This window comes from Macaca mulatta, chromosome 2 (assembly GCF_049350105.2).
Source record: "Macaca mulatta isolate MMU2019108-1 chromosome 2, T2T-MMU8v2.0, whole genome shotgun sequence".
In the NCBI taxonomy this organism is placed as follows: Eukaryota; Metazoa; Chordata; class Mammalia; order Primates; family Cercopithecidae; genus Macaca; species Macaca mulatta.
Genome location: NC_133407.1, coordinates 136,326,931 through 136,352,235, shown reverse-complemented (window position 1 = coordinate 136,352,235; position 25,305 = coordinate 136,326,931). Strand labels below are relative to the sequence as shown.

Genomic DNA, 25,305 nt, shown 5'->3' with positions numbered 1-25,305 from the left:
GAGTGCGGTGGCTCATGCCTGTAATGCTAGCACTTTGGGAGGCTGTGGTGGGCGGACTGCCTGAGCTCAGGAGTTCGAGACCAGCCTGGGCAACATGGTGAAACCCTATCTCTACTAAAATACACAAAAATTAGCCAGGTGCACACCTGTAGTCCCAGTTACTTGGGAGGCTGAGGTAGGAGGAACGCTTAAACCCGGGAGACAGAGGTTTCAGTGAGCCACGATCGTACCATTGCACTCCAGCCTGGGCAACAGAGCAAGATTCTGTCTCAAAAAACAAAAACAAAAACAAAAACAAAACACCAGTCATATGTGTACTGTAGCACTACTCACGATAGCAGTCATGAAATCAACCTAAGCGTCCATCAGTGGTTGACTGGATAAAGAAAATGTGGTAGCTGGGTGCAGTGGCTCACGCCTATAATCCCAACACTTTGGGAGGCCGAGGCAGGTGGATCACTTGAGGTCAGGAGTTCAAGACCAGCCTGGCCAACATGATGAAACCCATCTCTACTAAAAATACAAAAAATCAGCTGGACATGGTGGTACATGCCTGTAGTCCCAGCCACTCGGGAGGCTGAGGCAGGAGAATTGCTTGAACCCAGGAGACAAAGGTTGCAATGAGCTGAGATTGTGCCACTGCACTCCAGCCTGGGCAACAGAGTGAGATTCTGTCTCAAATAAATAAATAGATAAAATAAAAAAGTAGTATATGTATACCATGAAATACTATGCAGCCATAAAAAATAATGAAATCAAGCCCTTTGCAGCAATATGGATGGAGCTGGAAGCCATTATCTTAAATAGATATAGAAAATCTCAGAAATAGAAAATCAAATACTGTAAGTTCTCATTTATAAGTAGGAGCCTAAACAATGGGTACACATGAACATGAAGATGGAGATAGTAGACACTGGGGACTCCAAAGCGGGAGACTGAGAAGGGTAAGGGCTGAAAAATTACCTAATGGGTACTGTGTTCACTATTTGGGTGATGGCTAACTAGAAGGACAACCCCAACATTATGCAATATATCCACGTAACAGAATTGCACATGAACCCCCGAATCTAAAATAAAATAAATTTAAATAAAAAACTAATGATATCTAGTCCCATTGTATTACCACTGTTATACAAAAGGATTTTTTCAAACTTCAAAATGTTATCTAGTTTGTATTCTAACTTTCGTATTTTTATCCTAGTTTTGTAATCCTAGTATTAGTTTTATTTTTTTCCTTTCTTAAAATGTTAAAATGAATCATCACCATATTCAATTCTGTTTTTAAGAGTTACAACACTAGGCCAGGAGTGGTGGCTCACTCTTATAATTCCGGTGCTTTGGGAGGCTGAAGTGGGAAGATCGATTGAGGCCAGGAGTTTGAGACCAGCCTTTGCAACATAGCAAGACCCCGTCTCTACTAAAAAAAAAAAAAAAAGTTAGCTGGGTGTGGTGAAACATACCTGTAGTCCTAGCCACTCGGGAGGCTAGGTGGGAGGATTGCTTGAGCCTAGGAGGTTGAGGCTGCAGTGAGCTATGATCCTGCCACTGCACTCCAGCCTGGGAAACAGCACAAGACCCTGTCTCTGGGGAAAAAAAAAAAGTACAAAGAGTACAACTATGGATAAACCTATTCTTGACAAAAATGTAGTCAAATGGAAATATTGTAATGCCATATATTATATATAGATATATTTTGACATGGAGTCTTGCTCTATCACCCAGGCTGGAGGGCAATGGAGCAATCTCGTCTCACTGCAACCACCACTTCCCAGGTTCAAAGGATTCTCCTGCCTCACAGCCTTCCGAGTAGCTGGGATTACAGGTGGCGCCACCACACCTGGCTAATTTTTTTGTATTTTTAGTACTAACAGGGTTTTCCCATGATGGCCACGGTGGTCTCAAACTCTTGACCTCAAGTGATTCACCCGCCTAGGCCTCCCAAAGTGCTGGGATTACAAGCCTGAGCCACCATGCCCAGCCTGTAATGCTATATTAAGTGAGGAAAGCAAATACAGATTATTACATTATTTTGTTGAAAATACTTCCCATACTTTTATGAATAGGAGACTGAAAAGATGTATGCCAAAATAATGGTTGTATGCCAAAATACAGTGGTTAAGATGTAGTTTGCAAGTAATGTGTCAGATTCCACCACCTCCCCAAAATGGCTCAGAGAATGAACTAGAGATATAAACAACTTATTCAGGAAGCTATTTTTCAACATAGGTTAAAACTCCATTCTTTGAGATAACATTGTTTTAATCACCTACATGCATGCCACCTTCTGGAAACAAGGAGTATTTCACCATTAAAAGACTTCTAACAATAGAACTTGGTAATAAAGCTCACATTGCAACTGTTTATAAAAACCATTTTTAATTCAACATTTAATTTGGAAGCTTATGGATCACAATCAGGGTTGTTAGATCAGAGGAGGGGCCAATTTAAAATAATGAAAGATGATGGGTTACACACTTGTCCTAAATAAGTTGGTCATGGAAAAAACTTTATCTTATTATTTTATTTTATGTCCTCTGTAGGCCAGAAGAAAAAACTATTTTTAAAATAGTGGTAGGCCATCCAAAAGTAAGCTTTCAGAAAATGAAACGATAAAAAATACTGCAACATTTGAATGCTCAAAAATGATGAAAAATTGCATTCCTATTTTTCCCCTCTAAACCAGAGCTAATTTAAAATATTAAAATGTCTTTATTGTCAAGCAATATCTGTATCCAGAAATAGAAACTCAATTTGATCTATAAATCAATATAGCTATGTCTCAAAAATGAACCAAAGTAGGAAAAAAAGCATGTTGCAGAATTACATTTATAGTGTGAGAATGTGCCCACATAAAGTGGGTCTAAACACAAGGCATCAGGGTCCATAGAAATGGATGTAGAATTAGAAATGGGTCTGAAGTGATAGCTACAAGGACTGCCTCTGAGGAAGGAGAAAGAACCAAAGTTGCATGGCAGCCAAAAGGAACTTTATGTTCTTAAGTGAGAATGAATCTATAACTTATATTTACCACAAATTAGAAATGCAAAAATAAGAAAACTGTTGCTTGTAAGAAAACAAAAACCAACAGAAACCCAAAACAACAAAACTTTGTTATATACTTGAAACTATCAGTATTTTGTGGTTTCACAGATGCAATATATATTTCTTATAATGAGAGCAGCACTGAACCATGTCGTCTGTTTTTCTGTATTGCAGTCCTCTGTGTGTGTGTGTTGCCAGACACATAATAAAGTACCCAGGAAATGCACAGCTGTATTTGCAAAGTGCTTTCAATTAGAGTTTCCTCATGGATAGCATAGCTTGTTTCAGTTGATTCTCTGGCATTAATAATTTAAAAATATTAATGCTTGTGACCTACAGGAATGAGGCCCCATGGTAGATGTAAAGATTCTTCCTTTCTTTTTGAGATGGAGTTGCACTCTTGTCACCCAGGCTGGAGTGCAATGGTGCAATCTCGGCTCACTGCAACTTCTGCCTCCTGGGTTCAAGGGATTCTCCTGCCTCAGCCTCCTGAGTAGCTGGGATTATAGGTGCACACCACCATGCCCAGCTAATTTTTGTATTTTTAGTAGAGACGGGGTTTTACCATCTTGGCCAGGCTAGTCTCGAACTCCTGACCTCAGGTGATCCACCTGCCTGGGCCTCCCAAAGTGCTGGGATTACAGGCGTGAGCCACCGCACCCGGCCAAGATTCTTTGTAAAGAAGCTAACTTGGAATAGTTTAGTCAAAGGCCTATCTCAAGGGACCTTTTGAGAGCTTTACTAAATCCAAGTTGGCATCAATTCATTGTCAATATTGAGTGCCTGTTACTTGTAAGGCTCAGTATGGTCTAAAGCAGGCAGGCTTGGCATTAGAATGTGAAACAAAGGAAGTAGGTGGTAATAACAGAGGGAGTCAACTCCGTAATAGTGTAGAGCCTGGGCCTAGGAATCAGACTCACCTGGGTTTCAATTCCCATTGCACCACTTACTAACTGTGAGATCCTGTGCAAGCCAAGGGAATATATAACGCCTACTTCATAGAGCTGTCAGGAGGGAAAATGAGATCATTATAAAGAGTTTGCTGCAGTGCTAGCACATAGTAAGTATTCAGTTAATGTTAGCCCGTTATTTTTTTTTTCTGAGTCCTAATGAAATTTCAACAATGTTTCCTTAGAATCATAAAACAGTTGGAGATTGAAAAGTCTTTTGAAGTTTTCTGGTTATCTCCACTGTCCTAGGATATGACTTTCATCTCCTTTCCACTGATACTTAAAACCATGGAATAAATACCGCAACTGGATTATTCTAATTAGTGGTGGAATAACAGGAAACGACATGTGTGGAAAGACCAAGGGAATATGTGGGGGAAGAGGGAGACTAGTGGGAGAGGCACGGAGAGAGTATAAGGGGCACACTCCAAGGGGAGAAAATACAGGGAAGACAAGTAGGAAAAAAAAAAAAAAACAAAACACAGAAAAGATGTCCTCAGACAAGTGTAAGGACAAGAGTGAGAAAAAGGAAAGAAGGGGAATACAGAGGGATCTTAATTTGTGAATGCAATCACCGACACGGTGTAAGAGGCAAACGTTCTGAGTTCTAATCACTGTAAAATGCATGGTTATAAAATATACTCTTAACCTCTGTGAGTCGTTTTCTTTAGAGTTTGCAGCGTGGATTAGATGAGATTAGTGGGATGGATGATCTGTTAAAGAGAAAACTCTTCAAATAAGCGGTTAAGAATGAGAGAGAAAGCTGCAGAAAAAGAGAAGTGGAAAGAGAGAGGGAGGAAAGGGAAAGTGTAAGAGGAATTGTTAATAAGGCAGGTGAGGACTAAGGGAAACCACTGTAACGGTGCTGCTGTGGCTACTGCGGTGACTACTTCAGCACATCAAACGTTGACAACTTGCCAAGTTCGTTATTAGAGTTCTACATGCACAACTTCATGCTACCCTCATAGCATCTCTATGGGGCCAGGTTCTCGTATCATCCTCGTTTCACAGAAGATATAGAGAGGTTTTGTAACTTTCCCAAGGTCTTACAGCTGGGAAGTTGTGGCCAGGAAGGGATTCAAACGCACGTCTGTCCACCTGCCAAGCCAGTGTTGTTAAAATCATCTCTAAAAACCTCGCAAAAGGCTTGGTTGCTAGTCATCCGGTCGGTCCAATGCCTGGGCCCAGGCACCACTCGCCACGTCCTTTCTCCTCCCGGCGGTTTCGAAAGTTCCACCTCTTCTCGAACGGCGTCCCGTCTCCGTGGAGATCGGCGTGGGGCGGGACTTCCTGCCCCACGCGAGAGCACTTCCGCCTCGAGCCGGAAGCTCTGTGGCTCACACCGCGGGTTCCTGCGCGTGGGGAATTGTAGAGTTTGCGTGGCGGGAACGCGGCGGCAGTGAGAGCGAGTGGCGCCGGCTGTTGCGTCCGGTGCGGCGATGCTGACCCCGGCGTTCGACCTCAGCCAGGATCCGGACTTCCTGACCATCGCCATCCGCGTGCCCTACGCCCGGGTCTCCGAGTTCGACGTCTACTTTGAGGGGTCCGACTTCAAGTTCTACGCCAAGCCCTACTTTCTCAGGCGAGTTCTGGGTGCCTGGCCGCAGGAAAGGCGCATTCGTTAGATAGCGGCTTTAGAGGGAGAATGCAAGGTCGAGAGAGCAGTTCTCGATTGCGCGAATGCCATTTCCCGACGTTTCCACAGCTTCTCTTGGTGACAGGGCAATGCCCTCCCTCTTCCAGGGGTGCGTTTTAGATGCTGCAGAAGCCCTTTTCCTTCTTAAGCTTTCTTAAATCCCACATCAAAGGATTGCGGAATCACTTGAAAAAGTGGCGTTTGGACCGTGTCACTTGCCCGTTTCTGCCCTGTCGCCCTAGTTCTCGTTCCATTTTGACTTGTTCTGTTCTTTCACTCCGCGTTCGCTCTCCCAGTCTCTCCCTCCCTACGAACGGCGCGCGCTGACATCCCCGTGACTTCCCAACCCATCGGTCCTTTTAACTTTGCTCAGGCAGCCTTCTGTTGATCCATCTCTTGTCTGTCCCCTCCCTACTTCCTGAAATTCTTACCTTTTTTGGACCTCTTGACACCATATTAGCCTAGTTCTCGTGCTTCCCTGCTGTCTGCTGCTTCTCTGTTTGGTTTTGCCCCTGATGTGTGGTTATTTCCCCCAAGTCTTCGTGAGGGGCCGTCAGTACTTGATCTGTTTAAATTATTCTCCTTGCAGAATCGTAACCTTAGTAGCAGCTAACACTGATCACCCGCAGTGTGGTGGACAAGCAGTTCCGTTAAGTGCTTTGTAATGCCGTATCTCATTTAACTTTGACAGTGTTGCTTAGGGATAAGCACTGCTATTAACCCCATTCCACAGAACCCGCTGCTACATATTCATCGTAAAGCATTGCCAATCTTTTGTCCTTCTCTTTATCCATCCTCCTAATTTTTCTCAAGTGCAGCTGCAGCCTGCTTTTCCCACCCAAGTACTTTTGTGATACAAACCTTCTCCACCAGTCAAGGTGGTTTTTTCGCTGTTCCTGAACCAGTTTTGCTCGGATTTCCCTTATACCGTGTAACGTACCTATTTGAATATATTGCAGTTTCCAGTTTCTTAATTCACTTATTTCTTTAGTTTGTTTATTGAGTTTCAGTGTTGGGATTATTGCGCTGAACAAGACAAAGTTCTGCCCTCATGTACTTTACACTGGGGAGAGGAAAACAATAAACTAGCCGTCTACCTAATTGTGGCAGGTGCTATGAGGAGAAAGAAGTGCATGATATAGAATGAAAAGGGGCCCATATTTTATAAAGTAGTCAGGAACAGCCTTTCTGGGGAGGCGATATTTAAGCCAGGATGTGAAGAATAGGAAGATTATGGTGGTAGCAAATATTTATTGAATTTTTACTCCAGATTGGTGCTTTATACGGATTATCTCATTTGTTATTAGGAGAGTATTACAATGAGGTTTTATTATTTACCCGTTGCCGTGGATGGATTATTTATGGGCACCCCCCCAACTCTTGCCCCCAAATTCATATGTTGAAGGTCTAATTCCGGTGTCACTTCTGCTTTATTGTATTCATCAAAACAGTCCCAGAGCCTGCTGAATTTTAAGAGGAGGGGACATAGACCTTCATGGTTGGGAAGAGTGCTGTGAGATGGGCATTCTTTGAAAATACAGTTTGCCCCCAGGTGTGGTGGCTCACGCCTGTAATCTCAGCACTTTGGGAGGCCAAGGTGGGCAGATCACTTGAGGTCAGGAGTTTGAGACCAGCCTGACCAACATGGTGAAACCCCATCTCTACTAAAAATATAAAAAAATTAGCTGGGCTCGGTGGCACGCACTTGTAGTCCTAGCTACTTGGGAAGCTGAGGTGAGAGAATCATCTGAACCTGGAAGGCGAAGATTGCAGTGAGTCAAGATTGTGCTATCGCACTCCGGCCTGAGTAACAGAGCAAGACTATGTCTTAAAAAAAAAAAAATACAGTTTGCTGTGGCATACCAAGGACGAATAAAACCTGGTCCCTCTCCTTGAAGAACGGAGAGTGTAGCTGGGGAGGCACCCTGTAAGCAAATATGATTTCCTATGCAGTAAGAATTGAACTCTAGGCTTTTAGAGTTTAGGGGAAGGGAGCTGGTAATAATAGCTATTTTCTGAATGCTCACCTATTGTGCCAACCACTGAGCTCTTTGCATTTTCATTTCATGCTCATAGTAACTCATGGATAGTTACTGTTATTTCCCTCCTTTACAGAAGAGAGATTTATGATTCTTGAAGAATGATTAACTTGTACAAAGAAGGTTGTTACACATCTAGTAAATGGCAGATCTGGGAGTTAATTCAGATTCTGACACTAAAGTTAGTGTTTGTAACCATTATAACAAACTCATCCATAAACTGACTCCTTATTCTGGCTTAGAGGGATTTTCATTCTGAAAATGTATTGAAGCTTGAGGAAACCTTGGGACTAAAGGCTCTGGGCTGTTTGGGACTGTCAGGTGTTTTTGTTTTTAATTGTATTTAATGGGAAAGAAGGGGGAGGGCCATGGGAGGAAAGGAAGCTCAAATTTCAAGTTTGGAATGATACGGAGTGGGCCTGAGATGCCCTTCTGATGAGTTTAAATTATCTAGGCAATATCAGGCAGCCATAGACGTTTTTTAAAATAGAAAAGTGACAATTAGATTCCTGTTTTAGAAAAATTCTTTTGGGGCCTCAGTGGAAGACTGATTGAACTAGGGTAAAACTGGAAGCTGGGAAATCACTTCATTTCTTTTTTCTTTCTTTTTTTTCTTTTGACACAGAATCTTACTCTCGCCCAGGCTGGAGTGCAGTGGCGTGATCTTGGCTCACCGCAACCTCCGCCTGCTGGGTTCAAGTGATTCTTCTGCCTCAGCCTCCTGAATAGCTGGGGCTACAGGCATGCACCACCACGCCCGGCTAATTTTTGTATTTTTAGTAGAGATGGGGTTTCTCCATGTTGGCCAGACTGGTCTTGAACTCCTGACCTAAGGTGATCCACCTGCCTTGGCCTCCCAAAGTGCTAGGATTACAGGCGTGAGCCACTGCACCCAGCCAATCACTTCCTTTCTTTTAGTACTAAAGATGGGTAAATCCCCACATAATAATGATGAGATTTGACACTTTTGCTTTCTGCTTTTTTTTTAAAGTAGTAATTTGCTTGATAAAAGCAATTGGTTTTATGTTTCTTTATTGTTTCCCATTGAGTATCCCTTGTCTGTACAGATTGAGTGTCCCTTATCTGAAATTTCAGATTTTCTAGAGTTTTGGAATATTTGTGCATACATAATGAGATATCTTGGGAATGGAACTCAAGTTTAAACACGAAATTTATTTGTTTTATATATACCTTATACACATAGCCAGAAGGTAGGTTTATATAATACCTTTATTAATTTTGTGTATGCAACCAAATTTTGACTGCTTTTTGACTGTGACTCATCACGTGAGGTCAAGTGTGGAGTTTTCCACTTTGTGGTGTCATGTTGGTGCTCAAAAAGTTTCAGATTTTCGAGCATTTCAGATTTTCAGGTTAGGGATACTCAACTTGTATTTTAACAGTAGTGATAACTATTATTTATTATGGCTTTTCTTTTTCAGTATCTATTTTATTGGTGACTAAGGGTATTCAAATAGAAAGATGAGTCACCTCTGATTTCTGCTTTCTTAGTTGGGGAAAGAATCTAACTTATTTCGAATCTAACTTATTTAGTTTATTAAAATGTGAAAGTAATACTGAGGAACTTTTTAAAAAAATGATTATTTTGATGGTTAAATGTTTACAAGTATTGATGGCCACTTATGTTATAATTTAAGGACTTCATGAGACCTGTGTTAAATCTGCAGATTAACCCTTCCTGGAAGAATAGTAGAAAATGGAAGCGAGCAAGGGTCCTATGATGCAGATAAAGGTATCGTCTTCGGAATTTTTGTTAGTTTATTTCTTGGGATTTTTCACATTATTTACATAATAATCTTTCAAGGTACCATGGGGACCTTTCAATATCTTTCAAGTACAATCTGTTCTGATCACTCTTTCTTGCTTCTTAGTGTCTAGTGCCTGTTATTGATGTTTTTGTCCCCCGCAAGTCTTTTAAAGTATTTCACAATATTCTTCAAAGTAAAGTTAAATGCTCTGGTTCTGTTTCCTAGAGTACTTTCCCTACATTTAGTAGACATTTAAAAGTAAAAATTAGAACATGAAATGATTGATCATAAAAAATGTAGATGACTTATGAGCTTATGAATGGAATCTTTCTTGTATAATTTTCACACTTGAATTTTAATAACAGATAGGTGAGAGAGAAACTATGCATGGGTGGCATTTAAAGGCTAATTGAATTTTCTCCTCGTGATTGATGAGCCCTTCATTTCAGCTAGCCATGAACCCATTTATTTTTCCTTTATAGAAGCCACTGGCTTCCTTTGTCATTGGATTTAGAACACCTTGTGTACTCTTGTGTACTTTATTCAATGAATATTTATTGACCTTACTGAACTGGACTAAGGTGGGTTAAATGACAGAAATCTAACCCATAATGCAGTATAATTAATGTGTAATGAAGTATAGTGAAACTGCCTTCCTAGATAGTAAACTGGCTTTTAGTTATAGGTAAGTTGCATATTGAAACAAAATTATTAAATTTTAAAAGTACACAGGAGTTAAGGAAGATTGTATATGCGGACATATTTGGGCTGAGTTGTATTTGATATGTTGAAATTCAGTTCAGTACACTGAAAGAGGCAAAATGTTTTAAAATATAAGAGTGCTCAATAATGTAGTAAGTTCCCAGGGAAGCCTAAATAAGATTGATAAACTCAGTCAAGGAAAGAAAAGAAGTACATAGAATTTGAGTCTGCCATAGACTTTAGGGATAGATCTCCTGACGTGCCCAAAAACCTTATTAAGCCATAGTTATTGTATCTAAGATTCTGTGTATTTTTAAAACTGCTGCCATTCTCCATTGGATTAGGTATTTGGATTTTTTCCTCCTTTTCCAGAAGTCTAATTAGTAACTCCTGGTTAATTCTAAGCTATTACCTTCTTAGGCCATTGATTTTTAGAAGTTTTAACTCAGATTTTTAATATTATCAGTAGGTGAAGGTCATACTGTATAAGATTAAAGTATTCTATAGCTTTAACAGATTAAGATAGATATATATATATATATATATATTTTTTTTTTTTTTTTTTTTTTTTTTTTTGAGATGAAATCTCGCTCTGTTGCCCAGGCTGGAGTGCAGTGGCATGATCTCGGCTCACAGCAACCTCTTCCTCCTGGGTTCAAGCGATTCTCCTGCCTCCGCCTCTTGAGTAGCTGGGACTACAGGTGCGTCTGCCACGACGCCCAGCTAATTTTTGTATTTTTTAGTAGAGATGGGGTTTCACCATGTTGGCCAGGATGGTCTCGATCTCTTGACCTCGTGATCCGCCCACCTCAGGCTCCCAAAGTGCTGGGATTACAGGCATGAGCCACTGCACCCAGCCAGATTAATAATTTTTTATAGAAATGACAGCTTCTGAAAAACTCTTGTTAAGAACCTTTTTCTATCTTGACTTGTATTCACCAAATCTATGAGGACATAGTTTTAGAGCTCTGTAAAATAGAATTGTATTTTACCAAGGCATATATTTCTTAGATATATTTATGAAGTCTTTGACTATTTTATTTATTTTTTACTTTTTTTTTTTTTTTTGTTTTGTTTTTTTGTTTTTTTTTTTTGAGACGGAGTCTTGCTCTGGAGTGCAGTGGCCGGATCTCAGCTCACTGCAAGCTCCGCCTCCTGGGTTTACGCCATTCTCCTGCCTCAGCCTCCCGAGTAGCTGGGACTACAGGCGCCCGCCACCGCGCCCGGCTAGTTTTTTGTATTTTTAGTAGAGACGGGGTTTCACCGTGTTAGCCAGGATGGTCTCGATCTCCTGACCTCGTGATCCGCCCGCCTCGGCCTCCCAAAGTGCTGGGATTACAGGCTTGAGCCACCGCGCCCGGCCTATTTTTTACTTTTAATTAAAAATTTTTTTTATTATTTTCTGTAGAGATGGGGTCTTGATATGTTGCCCAGGGTGTTCTTGAACTCCTGGGCTAAAATGATCCTCCTGCCTCAGCCTGCCAGAGTATTGGGATTACTGGTGTGAGCTATTGTGTCTAGCTTTTTGAATATTTTAATCTAAGCGTAAAACAAATTTATCTTTAAGGAATTTTTACCATTCGCCTGCCCAAAGAAACTCCTGGCCAGCATTTTGAGGGGCTGAACATGTTAACTGCTCTTCTGGCACCAAGAAAATCCAGGACAGCAAAACCACTTGTGGAAGAAATAGGTATGTTTATTGCAGTTGGGAGGAAATTAAGATAGATAGAAATATTTGGAATGCTGTGTATTTGTAGGGGAAATGGGATATAGTGAATGGGAAATTGAAGAAAATACTTCAGGTATAAGGTGCTCATGTGAAACCATATGAAAATAGCTTCTTTGGTGATATAATTAAGACATTAAAAATCCTGTTGAACCAGATCTCTCACATTTTTGGACCAATTGAAGCAGCATTTTGTGGTTGGCAAAATATTAGCATCTTGAGCTAACATCAGAAGTATACAGTTCAGTGAGTTACGTAAAACAGGGGTCCCCAACCCTCAGGTTGCAGACCAGTACTGATCCATGGCCTGTTAGGAACCTGGATGCACAACAGGAGGTGAGCGGAGGGCCGGGAGAATTACTGCCTGAGCTCTGGCTCCTGTCAGATCAGATTAGATTCTCATAGGAGCATGAACTTACTGTGAACTGTGCCTGCGAACGGTGTAGGTTGCGTTCTCCCTATGAGAATCTAAAGCCTGATGATCTGAGATGGAACAGTTTCATCCCCCAAAACTATCTCTTTACCCCTTTGATCTGTGGAAAAGTTGTCTTCCACAAATCCAGTCTTTGGTGCCAAAAAGTTTGGGGACCACCGATGTAAAGTGAACACCACCTCTGTCAAGAAATAGAGCATTTCCAACACCCCGGAACCCCATCCTGTATTCTTCCATTACTTTGTGCTCTCTCCAGGGTAACCACTATTCTCTGTTTTGCCTGTTACTGTGTTGCATATATAGGTCATACAGTATGTGTTGTTTTTGTCTGGCTGCTTTCACTTAACATTATTTTTGTGAGATTTATTCATATTCTAGCTGAGATTCATTTGCTTTCATTGCTATGTAATATTCCATTGTATGAATATACCACATTTTTGGTTCTTTTTTTTTTTTTGCTATCATGAATAGCGGAGCTATGAATATTCTTGTACGTGTCTTTTGGTACATCTGTGTGGGCATTTTTTCCTATACTTTTTCTTCCCCTAGTTGTGCTTAAGTCCAATACTTTAAAAAAATTAAATTAAAATTTAACACATTCAGATGCTTCTGAGATTCCTGAGGAAGTAGTTGACGATGAAGAATTTGATTGGGAAATTGAGCAGACACCCTATGAAGAGGTATCAGAAAGTGCTTTGAATCCGCAGTGCCACTATGGATTTGGAAACTTAAGATCAGGAGTGTTTCAGCGGTTACAGGTATGTTGTCTTTCTGAAAGATCTTGATCTATAGGATTTTTCCATTTGGATATTTTAATTTCAGTTATGCTTATACTCAGTAGTTTTTAAAAGTAATACTACAGGAGGTGATTGTATTTAAGCACTTAGCATAGCTAAAGTACATAGATGTTCATTCCCTTCCATATCATTGGCTGTTCTGCCTAACTGTACTGCTCTTACAGACGCCCCGTGGCTTTCTTTTTTCTCCCCTTTATTCAGTATTCTAGACATGAAGTTTCCAAAGTGCGAAGCAGAACTCTTCTCTCATACTTCCTGCAAAGCTTTATGTTTTATAGTTCTGAAAAATGTGATCATGTACTTACGGCACGATGTGTCTTCTTTTCTGTATATACATGAAATAGAATGTTCCTGGCGAGAGTGAGATTATGTGTTTTGATCAAATTGTCTAATTCTTGGTGTGTAGTACGCACCATTGTCTGTCTATTCTTTTTTTTTTTTGAGACGGAGTCTTACCCTGTCGCCAAGGCTGGAGTGCAGTGCAGTGGCGCGATCTCGGCTGATGGCAACCTGTGCCTCTCAGGTTCAAGCAATTCTCCTGCCTCAGCCTCCTGAGTAGCTGGGATTACAGGTGCCCACCACCACGCCCAGCTAGTTTTTTGTATTTTTAGCAAAGATGGAGTTTTACCATGTTGGCCAGGATGGTCTCAAACTTGAGCAATTTGCCTGCCTTGGCCTCTCAAAGTTCTGGGATTACAGGCATGAGCCACTGTGCCCAGCCCATTGTTTATTTATTCTTTTTTTTTTTTTTTAAGACAGAGTCTCACTTTGCTGGAGTGCATGTGGCATGATCTTGGCTCACTGCGACCTCTGCCTCCTGGGTCCAAGCAATTCTCCGGCCTCAGCCTCCCAAGCAGCTGGGATTACAGGTGCCCATCACCACGCCTGGCTAATTTTTCTATTTTTAGTAGAGACGGAGTTTTGCCATGTTGGCCAAATTAGCCGGATGTGGTGGTGCGTGTAATCCCAGCAGTTTGGGAGGCCGAGGCGGGCGGATCATGAGGTCAGGAGATCGAGACCATCCTGGCTAACATGGTGAAACCCCGTCTCTATTAAAATACAAAAAATTAGCCAGGCATGGTGGCACCTGCCTGTAGATCAGGCTACTCGGGAGGCTGAGGCAGGAAGATCCCTTGAACCCAGGAGGCGGAGGTTGCAGTGAGCTGAGATCGCGCCACTGCATTCCAGCTTTGGCGACAGAGCGAGACTCTGTCTCAAAAAACAAAACAAAACAAAACCTGTTTAGAATGTGGTTTATTATCTTAAGACATATTTGAATTTACCAAGGAGAGGGAAAAGACCCAGGTTCTAGTCCTGCTTCTGCCTATGTTTAGATTTGGGATACCAGGCCAGTTATTTGACCACAAGTAAGTTTTGTCTCCTCTTTTGGAAAGTGGGGATAAATTTGCCCACCTACTTTATAAGGCTGTCTTGAAAATTTAAGAAGAGAATGTATGTGAAAAGTCTTTGGAAAGTGTAGAATGCTGTAAAGACTCCTGCCCTTGAAAAATATAAAATGCTCTCAAAATTCCTTAAAGGGAACAAAATTGAGATTTACTTAGGAGCAAATAATGCTGATAAAATAGCCTTCCTTCTAAAAACTTAGGTGTTTTTCTGCTGAGTTGTAGTCTGTCCATATTCTCTGCTTGATCACAATCGCTGGTGATCTCAGAGGTAATTAGAATAGTCAGTTTTGTCTGTAGCAGGAACTACAGTGAATGGACCTCAATTGTTTGGCCAAGAGATAGTTTGTGGTCAGGCTGTTTGGGGCTTGCCAATCTAACGCTATACATGAATGATAATAAATGTCACACGGCTAAGTACAGATTTTACATTTAGATTAGAAGTGCTTCTTGAGGTCAGGGGTTTGTTACTTAATTGTTGCTGCTATTTACGGAAAATCCTTTTGAAGGATTTCTGACACGTTGCTGAGATGTTGCAGGAATGCCATAATGTGAACCTAGAACGAGTCCCTTTTAGGTCAGAGATTCTTGTATCTTGAAAATGTTCACTTAATAAATAATTTAATTTTTTTTTTTTAAAGCTGCTATACTTTCTGTCTTTTTGGATGTCTTAACTAATGTGTCAAATACCTGGATATTTATTACTTAGGTTAAAAACATTAAATATTAACCAATATAGTTCACTCCTGTCTAATCCCTTTTTGTTTACATCCCTCTTATTTCCCATCAGAAATAAACCACTGTGGCTGCACGTGGTGGCTCATGCCTGTAATCCCAGCAATTTGGGAGGGTGAGGCGGGCGGGTCAGGAGTTCGAGACCAGTCTAGCCAACATGGTGAAACCCTGTCTCTACTTAAAAATACAAAAATCAGCTGAGCATGGTGGCGCACGCCTATAATCCCAGCTATTTGGGAGGCTGGCAGGAGAATCGCTTGAACCCAGGAGATAGAGGTTGCAGTGAGCCGAGATTGCGCCACTGAACTCCATCCAGTCTGGGTGACAGAGTGAGACTAAATCTCAGGGGGAAAAAAAAAGGAAAAAAAAGGAAATGAACCACTGAATGTAATGTTTATTATTCTAAGCGTTTAAAATGGCTTAATTGTCTAAAATCATTAAACTCTTCTTCAAATTTTAACTGCATGAGCATTGTTTTTCTAAACAATTTGAATGCATATTCCCTAATGTAGGGGAAAAACGGCTGAGCATCTGGGAAAACTCTAAGGGTTTTATCAAGTGAATAGTATACTACTTGTAGTATAGGTTTATAACCCCATATGTGGAATGCTGGGATCACACAAAGTTCTGAAAACTAAAAGTTTTAAAATATTTAATTTGATGGCAAAACTTAACCTGAAATGATACAGGTTTTTAAATCCCACTTAGTGTACATATTCAAAACTTCCTTGTAGAAGTAGTGTTTGGATATGGGCGCTGCCCCAGACATCTTAGAGGGTATTACGTAAAATATGGTGTGCGCGCCATGTTACCTTTCCAAACTCTGAGTGAATCCTGAAGCTCACCTTGCTCCAGGGGATTTGGATAGCACTGTGCTGAGTGCTTTGTGTGCAGCAACCAGACTTTTTCAGAAATCAAGTGTAAACCCAAGATTCCAAAAATTCAAATGTATCCTCTTGAAGGTATTAAGGTGGATATGTTTTATGAAATATTGCCACAGAAATCTTGCATAATTGGTTAATTACTTGTAGAGTTTGTCTGCATTCACAGCTGCTCTGTTTATGGCAGCTGTAACAAGTGGTTCAAAACTGAGTGATCATGTGAGGTTAATAATGTGACCCTATTTCTGTGAGTAAAGCAGCTAGAAGAAACTGAAATGATGATCTCAAATAAGATATTTTAGAACATCTCTTCTAATTTAAAATTATTTTGAAAACTTCACCATTTTCTCAAATACTATTTTCATACAAGTTTATTTTTTCTAGTTCTGCCTGTAGATGAAGAGATGTCCATACAGCTTCATTAACTATTCATATCAGTATTTTTACAGCTTTTTCCTCCCTCCATAGATGAAAAATGGCTTTTTTTGTTTCTAAGAATAAGAGCAATACAGATTTATTATAAAAATATAATACAAAGAAGAAAGTAAAAAAATTCATAATTTCAACTCAGGGATCTTTTCTTCATTGAATAATTTAGCCCTTTACAGAAGTCTTTCACATTTTTTGCCTCCAACTTTTTTTTTTTTCCCCTGAGACGGAGTCTTGCTCTGTCGCCCAGGCTGGAGTGCAGTGGCGCAATCTCAGCTCACTGCAAGCTCCGCCTCCTGGGTTCACACCATTCTCCTGCCTCAGCCTCCTCAGTAGCTGGGATTACAGATTCCCACCACCATGCCTGGCTAATATTTTGGTAATTTTTAGTAGAGACAGGGTTTCACCGTGTTAGCTAGGATGGTCTCGATCTCCTGACCTCGTGATCCACCCACCTCGGCCTCCCAAAATGCTGGGATTACAGGTGTGAGCCACGGCACCTGGCCTGCCTCCAACTTTTTAGACAGGATTTGCTTGTAAACTTCTATATTTTATACTGATAATAAGAAAATAAAATATTTTTGCTGAAACAAATTCTCTGAACATTCCTCCCTCTACTCCCCATACACAGAGATATACGCTCCCCAGTCCTAGTCTTTTTTTCCTTTCTGAAATTGCTGCCAGCCACCAGGGTGCCTTTGGAAAACTGCCCTGGCTGCTCAAAGTCAGGACTTCACAACAAGCTTCTGGCAGTGGTGGCTGCCAGCAGCAACAATCCTAGAGTCTTTGGGCGCCAACCCAGCAAGCTCCTGGGACTGCTGCTGCCAGCGCCTCAGGACGCCAGGCTTGCTGGCCCTGTCCTTTTGGCTACACGGGGACCTGAGGCCATTGTTTCCAGGAGACCCACTAGCCAGATGTGTTCACTGTTCTTTATTTTCTCTCTGGATTGTCTCTGCCTAACCTATGCGTAAACTTCTGTAAGCCTAATTTAAATCCTACATGACCTTTTTTTGACAATATCTATCTTTAAATAGCTAGTAACTAGTGGCCGTAGCAGTTGTTTAAAAGAAAAAGGGGCCGGGCGCGGTGGCTCAAGCCTGTAATCCCAGCACTTTGGGAGGCCGAGACGGGCGGATCATGAGGTCAGGAGATCGAGACCATCCTGGCTGACACGGTGAAACCCCGTCTCTACTAAAAAATACAAAAAAACTAGCCGGGCGAGGTGGCGGGCGCCTGTAGTCCCAGCTACTCGGGAGGCTGAGGCAGGAGAATGGCGTGAACCCGGGAGGCGGAGCTTGCAGTGAGCCAAGATCACGCCACTGCACTCCAGCCTGGGCGGCAGAGCGAGACTCTGTCTCACAAAAAAAAAAAAAAAAAAAAAAGAAGAAAAAAGAGAAAAAGGAACCTTTTTTTCCTGCTGTAGTTGAACACTTCTTATCCTCTTTCTTCCGTTTGGTTGATTGATGCCTTCTACTTCTAAACCCCAAGCTACCTTGGCTTTTAGTTTGTTTCTGTTTCTTTTTAGGGTCCAGTTTGAACAGGGCTGCTGCATGTGACTGTGCATAGAACAAGCCTGGGTGGGGCTTGCACTGCCATAGAACACTCACGTTCTGCTGTGTACATGTTGCATGACTGTATGTGGAGGCCCTGAATCTGGAGGCCAGGGGGAAGAGGAGAGAGGAAAAGAGCTGCTTTATTTTATTTTATTTTATTTTTTGAGACGGAGTCTCGCTTTGTCGCCCAGGCTGGAGTGCAGTGGCATGATGTTGGCTCACTGCAAGCTCCGCCTCCTGGGTTTATGCCATTCTCCTGCTTCAGCCTCCCGTGTAACTGGGACTACAGGCACCTGCCACCATGCCCGGCTAATTTTTGGTATTTTTAGTAGAGACGAGGTTTCACCATGTTAGCCAGGATGGTCTCGATCTTCTGACCTCGTGATCCGCTTGCCTTGGCCTCCCAGAGTGCTGGGATTATAGGCATGAGCCTATAATCTCTCTCTCTTTCTCTCTCTCTCTCATAGAGTCTGGCTCTGTCGCACAGGCTGGAGTGCAGTGCCATGATCTTGGCTCACTGCAGCCTCCATCTCCTGGGCTCAAGCCATCCTCCCACCTCCACCTCTCGAGTAACTGGGACTACCAGCGTGAGCCACCAGGCCTGGCTAATTTTTGTATTTTTTGAGAGATGGGGTTTCGCTGTGTTGCCCAGGGTAGTTCGAATTCCTGGACTCAAGCAGTCTACCCGCCTTGGCCTCCCAAAGTGCTTGGATTACAGGTGTGAGCCATCATGCTCAGCTTGTATGTAGTCTTTTACAGGATCTGAAATCTGAAATGATCCAAAATCTAAAACTTTTTGAGCACAAACATGGCCCTCAAAGGAAATACTCTTTGGAGCATTTCGCATTTGGGATTATTGGAATGGGCCTGATGAACTGGTATAATGCAGGTATTCCAGAATTTAGAAATATTCAAGATCCAAAACACTGTGATCCCAAGCATTTCGTATAAGGGATATTGTCTGTATGGTAATGCTTCTTTAGGCCAGCTGAGCTAGACTATAGGAAGAAAGAAGAGACTATGTGTAGATGTCTGAAAATCAAGCCACTCTACGTTAATAACTTTCAAATATCTAGGTGTAAATGGGGAAATGGATGTTGAATTAAGTGTTCCTGCTTGCTTGTAGGGGTTTATTCCATTCTGTTTTTTATGTTAAACTTTTATAGCCTTAATATCTGTCAGTCAGCTTGTTTGTTGTAAGGATTAAATGAGATAAGTTATGAGAAAGATCTCACAGGGCTTACCAAGTAGTAGGTGCTTAAACATTTGTTGGATTTGAATCTAAATGTCACAGGTGGCATCATGGTTTACTGATCAGTTAGGTTCTTCCTGTGCTTTGGCATTTTGTATAAAATTTGAGTTTTAAATGCTAAAAATAGGAGATAGCAATTATTTCTTTTCTGGGTGTCCTCAGGATGAATTGAATGATGTTATTGATATTAAGAATCCAGATTTCACCCCTGCAGCTGAACGAAGACAGAAGCGCCTGGCTGCTGAGCTGGCCAAGTTTGATCCTGATCATTATCTGTGAGTAATGAGGTTTTTGAGGATTAAATAATTTACTTGACATTTATTTTAAAATTTTTGAGTATCTTTTTAACTCTGCTAGGGATGTGCGTTTTGGATTCTAGAAACTATTGAAGACTGAAGACCTTAATGGACGTTTGAATTAACCTACAACTGTTGTATCTCTGTAGTCTTTGTAAGATGTTGCCTCTTATATCTCAAGTTGTTCATCTTAGCAACAGAGAACTCTTCTAACATACTTTTTAGTTTTTTTCTTGCCAGGCTTAAAAATATAATACTGAGGCCGGGCGCGGTGGCTCACACTTGTAATCCCAGCACTTTGGGAGGCCGAGACGGGCGGATCACAAGGTCAGGAGATTGAGACCATCCTGGCTAACACGCTGAAACCCCGTCTCTACTAAAAAAATACAAAAAAAACTAGCCGGGTGTGGTGGCGGGCACCTGTAGTCCCAGCTAGTAGGGAGGCTGAGGCAGGAGAATGGCGTAAACCCGGGAGGTGGAGCTTGCAGTGAGCCGAGATTGCGCCACTGCACTCCAGCCTGGGCGACAGAGCGAGACTTCATCTCAAAAAAAAATATATAAAAAATACTGAATTCATGAGACTGTTACACTTCTTTTAAGTAAGCTTTTGGTTGTGATTAACGGTATGCATAAGTGAAAGTATGTTTCAGTTTCTTTAAGAATTTGAATGTACCTGTACTATATTTCTTGGCTGATCCCAGGATCTTCCTAATGCTTTCATCCACTAGCCCTTGTAATCAATGGTATGTTTCCAGTGAACAAGTAACTATACTTTGTGGTAGAGTATAAATAGAATTTAATTTGAAGTTTTGCTGTATTTCCCACTGGCATTAATTGTGTTTTTGGTTATAATGTGTCTCCATCAGGCTTACATTTGCGTAAAGAACTTATCTAATTAACAGATAGGTACATGATGACCTGAGAGATTGTGATACCTCCCGCTGGCCAGGATAGCAGCATTTCTTCCAAGGATTGTTGCTTGACCTCTCTTGGACACATGGCTCTATTAGGATGCATGGAGAATGAGTGTTTTAGGTTGATGTAGACCTCAATTATTATTCTGGGTCAAGATTTTTTTAGCTTACATATATAGCTATAATCATTGTATCTCATTATATTGGTATAGTACCTGCAGCTTATAAAGTGCACTCATGTAATTATTCAGTTTTCACAACAGATGAGGAGAGGAGGTTAAGGGACTTGCTCAAGGTCACACTACTACTAAGTGGCTTGGCCAAGACTTGAAAAGAGTCTCTCCATTTGTCATTTTGTATATCCTTTTCATGTACACTATTTCAGTTTAACTGCTGTAGCTCTTGTGATTAACATTCTATCTCCTGTGACACAGTAGGATACTAATTGGAATGGCAGGGATATATCTTGTGATGTGCAAATGGAATGAGTGATGTGTAATGATAAATGGTTGAACTGTTTAACATCCTAAGGGAAACTGGGTAAGAGCAGGGGATGTTACATTTTGGAGGACATCTGAGAGATTGAACTCCATTTACATTGCTATTTCTAATTACCTTTATCTCTCCAATTGTGGTTTTAAAGGTCCACTGAAGAGTAATTTGAAGAAACCCATTTAAAATCATGCTGAATATTTAAAGTGGAAATTTCATTGTCAGCAAATTTCTCAGGCTAGCATAAAAACAGAGTGAGCTTTACAAGACTGAAATTTCAAGTGGGAGGGAGCTTAATTAGAAGAATTGCCTATCTCCTCTCTTCCAAAACTAGAAGAATAACTATGGCCTGAGAGAATTAGGAAATTGGAATTTATAGTTAGCAGTGTGATATTATAAGCAGCCCTTATTTTTCTCCGTCTTCTGTGTGTTTTTATCCAGAAGCTCATTTTCTTTAATGCTATGCATGAAATATTCTTTCCACTTCTCAAAGAACAGTTCTTACAGGAATGGTTTAAATTTAGTTATGGGCTAAGTGAGGAGAGTGGGAGTCATGAGGTAAAGATTCTTTGTGACTTTTCTGATAGCAGTAAGACTTTGGCTCAGTGTAATTTTTGTGTTACTACTCATTATTAGCTGACTGACTCACCCAAATGTGTTAATATGAAATGAAATGCAACTAAAATTCTTTTGAATTTTTAACTAAAAATTCTTTTTTTTAGCTTAGTGCTTTTTTCTTGTTGTTAGTGGTTAAAACAGTGGAGAAAAAAAGGCTCACTTTAAATTACCATCTACCATGCAGATAATACATTGCAATATACACATGTAATACATAATATATATAATATTAGCGTAATATTACCTGACTCATCCAAATGTATTAATATTAAATGAAATGCAACTAAAATGCTTTTAAATTTTTAATTAAAAATTTTTTTAGCTCAGTGCTTTTGTTGTTGTTAGTGGTTAAAACAGTGGAGAAAAAAAGACTCACTTTAAATTACTATCACCGTGTAGATAATACATTATAATATACACTTGTAACACATAATGTATATATTAGGATAATCAATAATGTATATAATATTACCTATTTGTAAGTTGTTTGACTTTGTCTTTACAAGTCATAGTGTTTCCTCATGTTGTCAGGATTTGGGGGGCTTTAGAAAAACGAATTTTAATTTCAGCCTAAGCAGAACACAGTGAAGTCAATTGATTGTAAAGAAAAAATTATACATTTCAAAGGCATATATATGATTTTAGATTGTTATTTAAAAGTCTTTTATTGTAAAATCTGGATGTTATTTAGGTATAATCTGTTTTTTTTTTTTTTTTTTTTTTGGCATGTTTTGCAGCTCACTACAGTGATCGGCATATCACAGATGATCCATAAATGTTTATTGTTTTTTATTATCCATTTCTTATTTGTAATTCTTTTGGGGTATTAGTTTTACACTAAAATATGTTGACAGCATCTTGAAGCATTTCTTTTTTTTTTTTTTATTATACTTGAAGTTCTAGGGTACATGTGCACAACATGAAGGTGTGTTACGTATGTATACATGTGCCATGTTGGTGTGCTGCACCCATTAACTCGTCATTTACATTAGGTATATGTCCTAATGCTATCCCTCCCCCCTCCCCTACTCCATGACAGGTCCTGGTGTGTGATGTTCCCCTTCCTGTGTCCAAGTGATCTCATTATTCAATTCCCACCTATGAGTGAGAACATGCGGTGTTTGGTTTTCTATTCTTGTGATAGTTTGCTGAGAATGATGGTTTCCAGCTGCATCCGTGTCCCTACAAAGGACACAAACTCATCCTTTTTTATGGCTGCATAGTATTCCATGGTATATATGTGCCACATTTTCTAATCCAGTCTATCACTGATGGACATTTGGGTTGGTTCCAAGTCTTTGCTATTGTGAATAGTGCCGCAATAAACATGCGCATGCATGTGTCTTTATAGCAGCATGATTTATAATCCTTTTGGTATATACCCAATAATGGGATGGCTGGGTCAAATGGTATTTCTAATTCTAGATCCTTGAGGAATCGCCACACTGTCTTCCACAATGGTTGAACTAGTTTACAGTCCCACCAACAGAGTAAAAGTGTTCCTATTTCTCCACATCCTCTCCAGCACCTGTTGTTTCCTGACTTTTTAATGATCTCCATTCTAACTGGTGTGAGATGGTATCTCATTGTGGTTTTGATTTGCATTTCTCTGATGGCCAGTGATGTTGAGCATTTTTTCATGCGTCTGTTGGCTGCATAAATGTCTTCTTTTGAGAAGTGTCTGTTCATATCCTTTGCCCACTTTTTGATGGGGTTGTTTTTTTCTTGTAAATTTGTTTAAGTTCTTTGTAGATTCTGGATATTAGCCCTTTGTCAGATGAGTAGATTGGAAAATTTTTCTCCTATTCTGTAGGTTGCCTGTTCACTCTGATGGGAGTTTCTTTTGCTGTGCAGAAGCTCTTTAGTCTAATTAGATCCCATTTGTCAATTTTGGCTTTTGTTGCCATTGCTTTTGGTGTTTTAGTCATGAAGTCCTTGCCCATGCCTATGTCCTGAATGGTATTGCCTAGGTTTTCTTCTAGGGTTTTTATGGTTTTAGGTCTAACATTTAAGTCTTTAATCCATCTTGAATTAATTTTTGTATAAGGTGTAAGGAAGGGATCCAGTTTCAGCTTTCTACATATGGTGAGCCAGTTTTTCCAGCACCATTTATGAAATAGAGAATCCTGTCTCCATTTCTTGTTTTTGTCAGGTTTGTCTAAGATCAGATGGTTGTAGATGTGTGGTATTATTTCTGAGGGCTCTGTTCTGTTTCATTGGTCTATACTTCTGTTTTGGTACCAGTACCATGCTGTTTTGGTTACTGTAGCTTTGTAGTATAGTTTGAAGTCAGGTAGCATGGTGCCTCCAGCTTTGTTCTTTTGGCTTAGGATTGTCTTGGCAATGCAGGCTCTTTTTTGGTTCCATATGAACTTTAAAGTAGTTTTTTCCAATTCTGTGAAGAAAGTCATTGGTAGCTTGATGGGGATGGCATTGAATCTATAAATTACCTTGGGCAGTATGGCCATTTTCATGATACTGATTTTTCCTGTCCACGAACATGGAATGTTCTTCCATTTGTTTGTGTCCTCTTTTATTTCGTTGTGCAGTGGTTTGTAGTTCTCCTTGAAGAGGTCCTTCACATCCCTTGCAAGTTGAATTCCTAGGTATTTTATTCTCTTTGAAGCAATTGTGAATGGGAGTTCACTCATGATTTGGCTCTGTGTTTGTCTTTTATTGGTGTATAAGAATGCTTGTGATTTTTGCACACTGATTTTGTATCCTGAGACTGCCGAAGTTGCTTAAGAGATTTTGGGCTGAGACGATGGGGTTTTCTAAATATACAATCATGTCATCTGCAAATAGAGATGGTTTGACATCCTCTTTTCCTAATGAATACCCTTTGTTTCTTTCTCCTGCCTGATTGCCCTGGCCAGAACTTCCAACACTATGTTGAATAGGAGTGGTGAGAGAGGACATCTCTGTCTTGTGCCAGTTTTCAAAGGGAATGCTTCCAGTTTTTGCCCATTCAGTATGATATTGGCTGTGGGTTTGTCATAAATAGCTCTTATTATTTTGAGATACGTCCCATCAATACCTAATTTATCGAGAGTTTTTTAGCATAAAGGGCTGTTGAATTTTGTCAAAGGCCTTTTCTGCATCTATTGAGATAATCATGTGGTTTTTGTCTTTGGTTCTGTTTATACGATGGATTACGTTTATTGATTTCCATATGTTGAACCAGCCTTGCATCCCGGGGATGAAGCCCACTTGGTTATGGTGGATAAGCTTTTTGATGTGCTGCTGGATTCGGTTTGCCAGTATTTTATTGAGGATTTTCGCATCGATGTTCATCAGGGATATTGGTCTAAAATTCTTTTTTTTATTGTTGTGTCTCTGCCAGGCTTTGGTATCAGGATGATGCTGGCATCATAAAATGAGTTAGGGAGGATTCTCTCTTTTTCTGTTGATTGGAATAGTTTCAGAAGGAGTGGTAGCAGCTCCTCCTTGTACCTCTGGTAGAATTCGGCTGTGAATCTGTCTGGTCCTGGACTTTTTTTGATTGGTAGGCTATTAATTATTGCCTCAATTTCAGAGCCTGTTGTTGGTCTATTCAGGGATTCAACTTCTTCCTGGTTTAGTCTTGGGAGATTGTATGTGTCCAGGAATTTATCCATTTCTTCTAGATTTTCTAGTTT

At 40.5% G+C, this 25,305-nt stretch overlaps 1 protein-coding gene across 1 annotated transcript in view; it reads left to right on the top strand.

Annotated features, from left to right (window-relative positions):
• The first annotated feature begins 5,356 nt into the window (after positions 1-5,356).
• The window catches only part of SHQ1 (SHQ1, H/ACA ribonucleoprotein assembly factor), a 107,817-nt gene continuing 87,868 nt past the window's right edge, over positions 5,357-25,305 (top strand). The window contains exons 1-5 of the mRNA XM_001082636.5: positions 5,357-5,574; positions 9,356-9,420; positions 11,706-11,828; positions 12,901-13,055; positions 19,510-19,622. Of these exons, the coding sequence (XP_001082636.2) occupies positions 5,432-5,574; positions 9,356-9,420; positions 11,706-11,828; positions 12,901-13,055; positions 19,510-19,622 (599 nt within the window). The 5' untranslated portion in view covers positions 5,357-5,431. The remainder of the gene's footprint in view (positions 5,575-9,355; positions 9,421-11,705; positions 11,829-12,900; positions 13,056-19,509; positions 19,623-25,305) is intronic.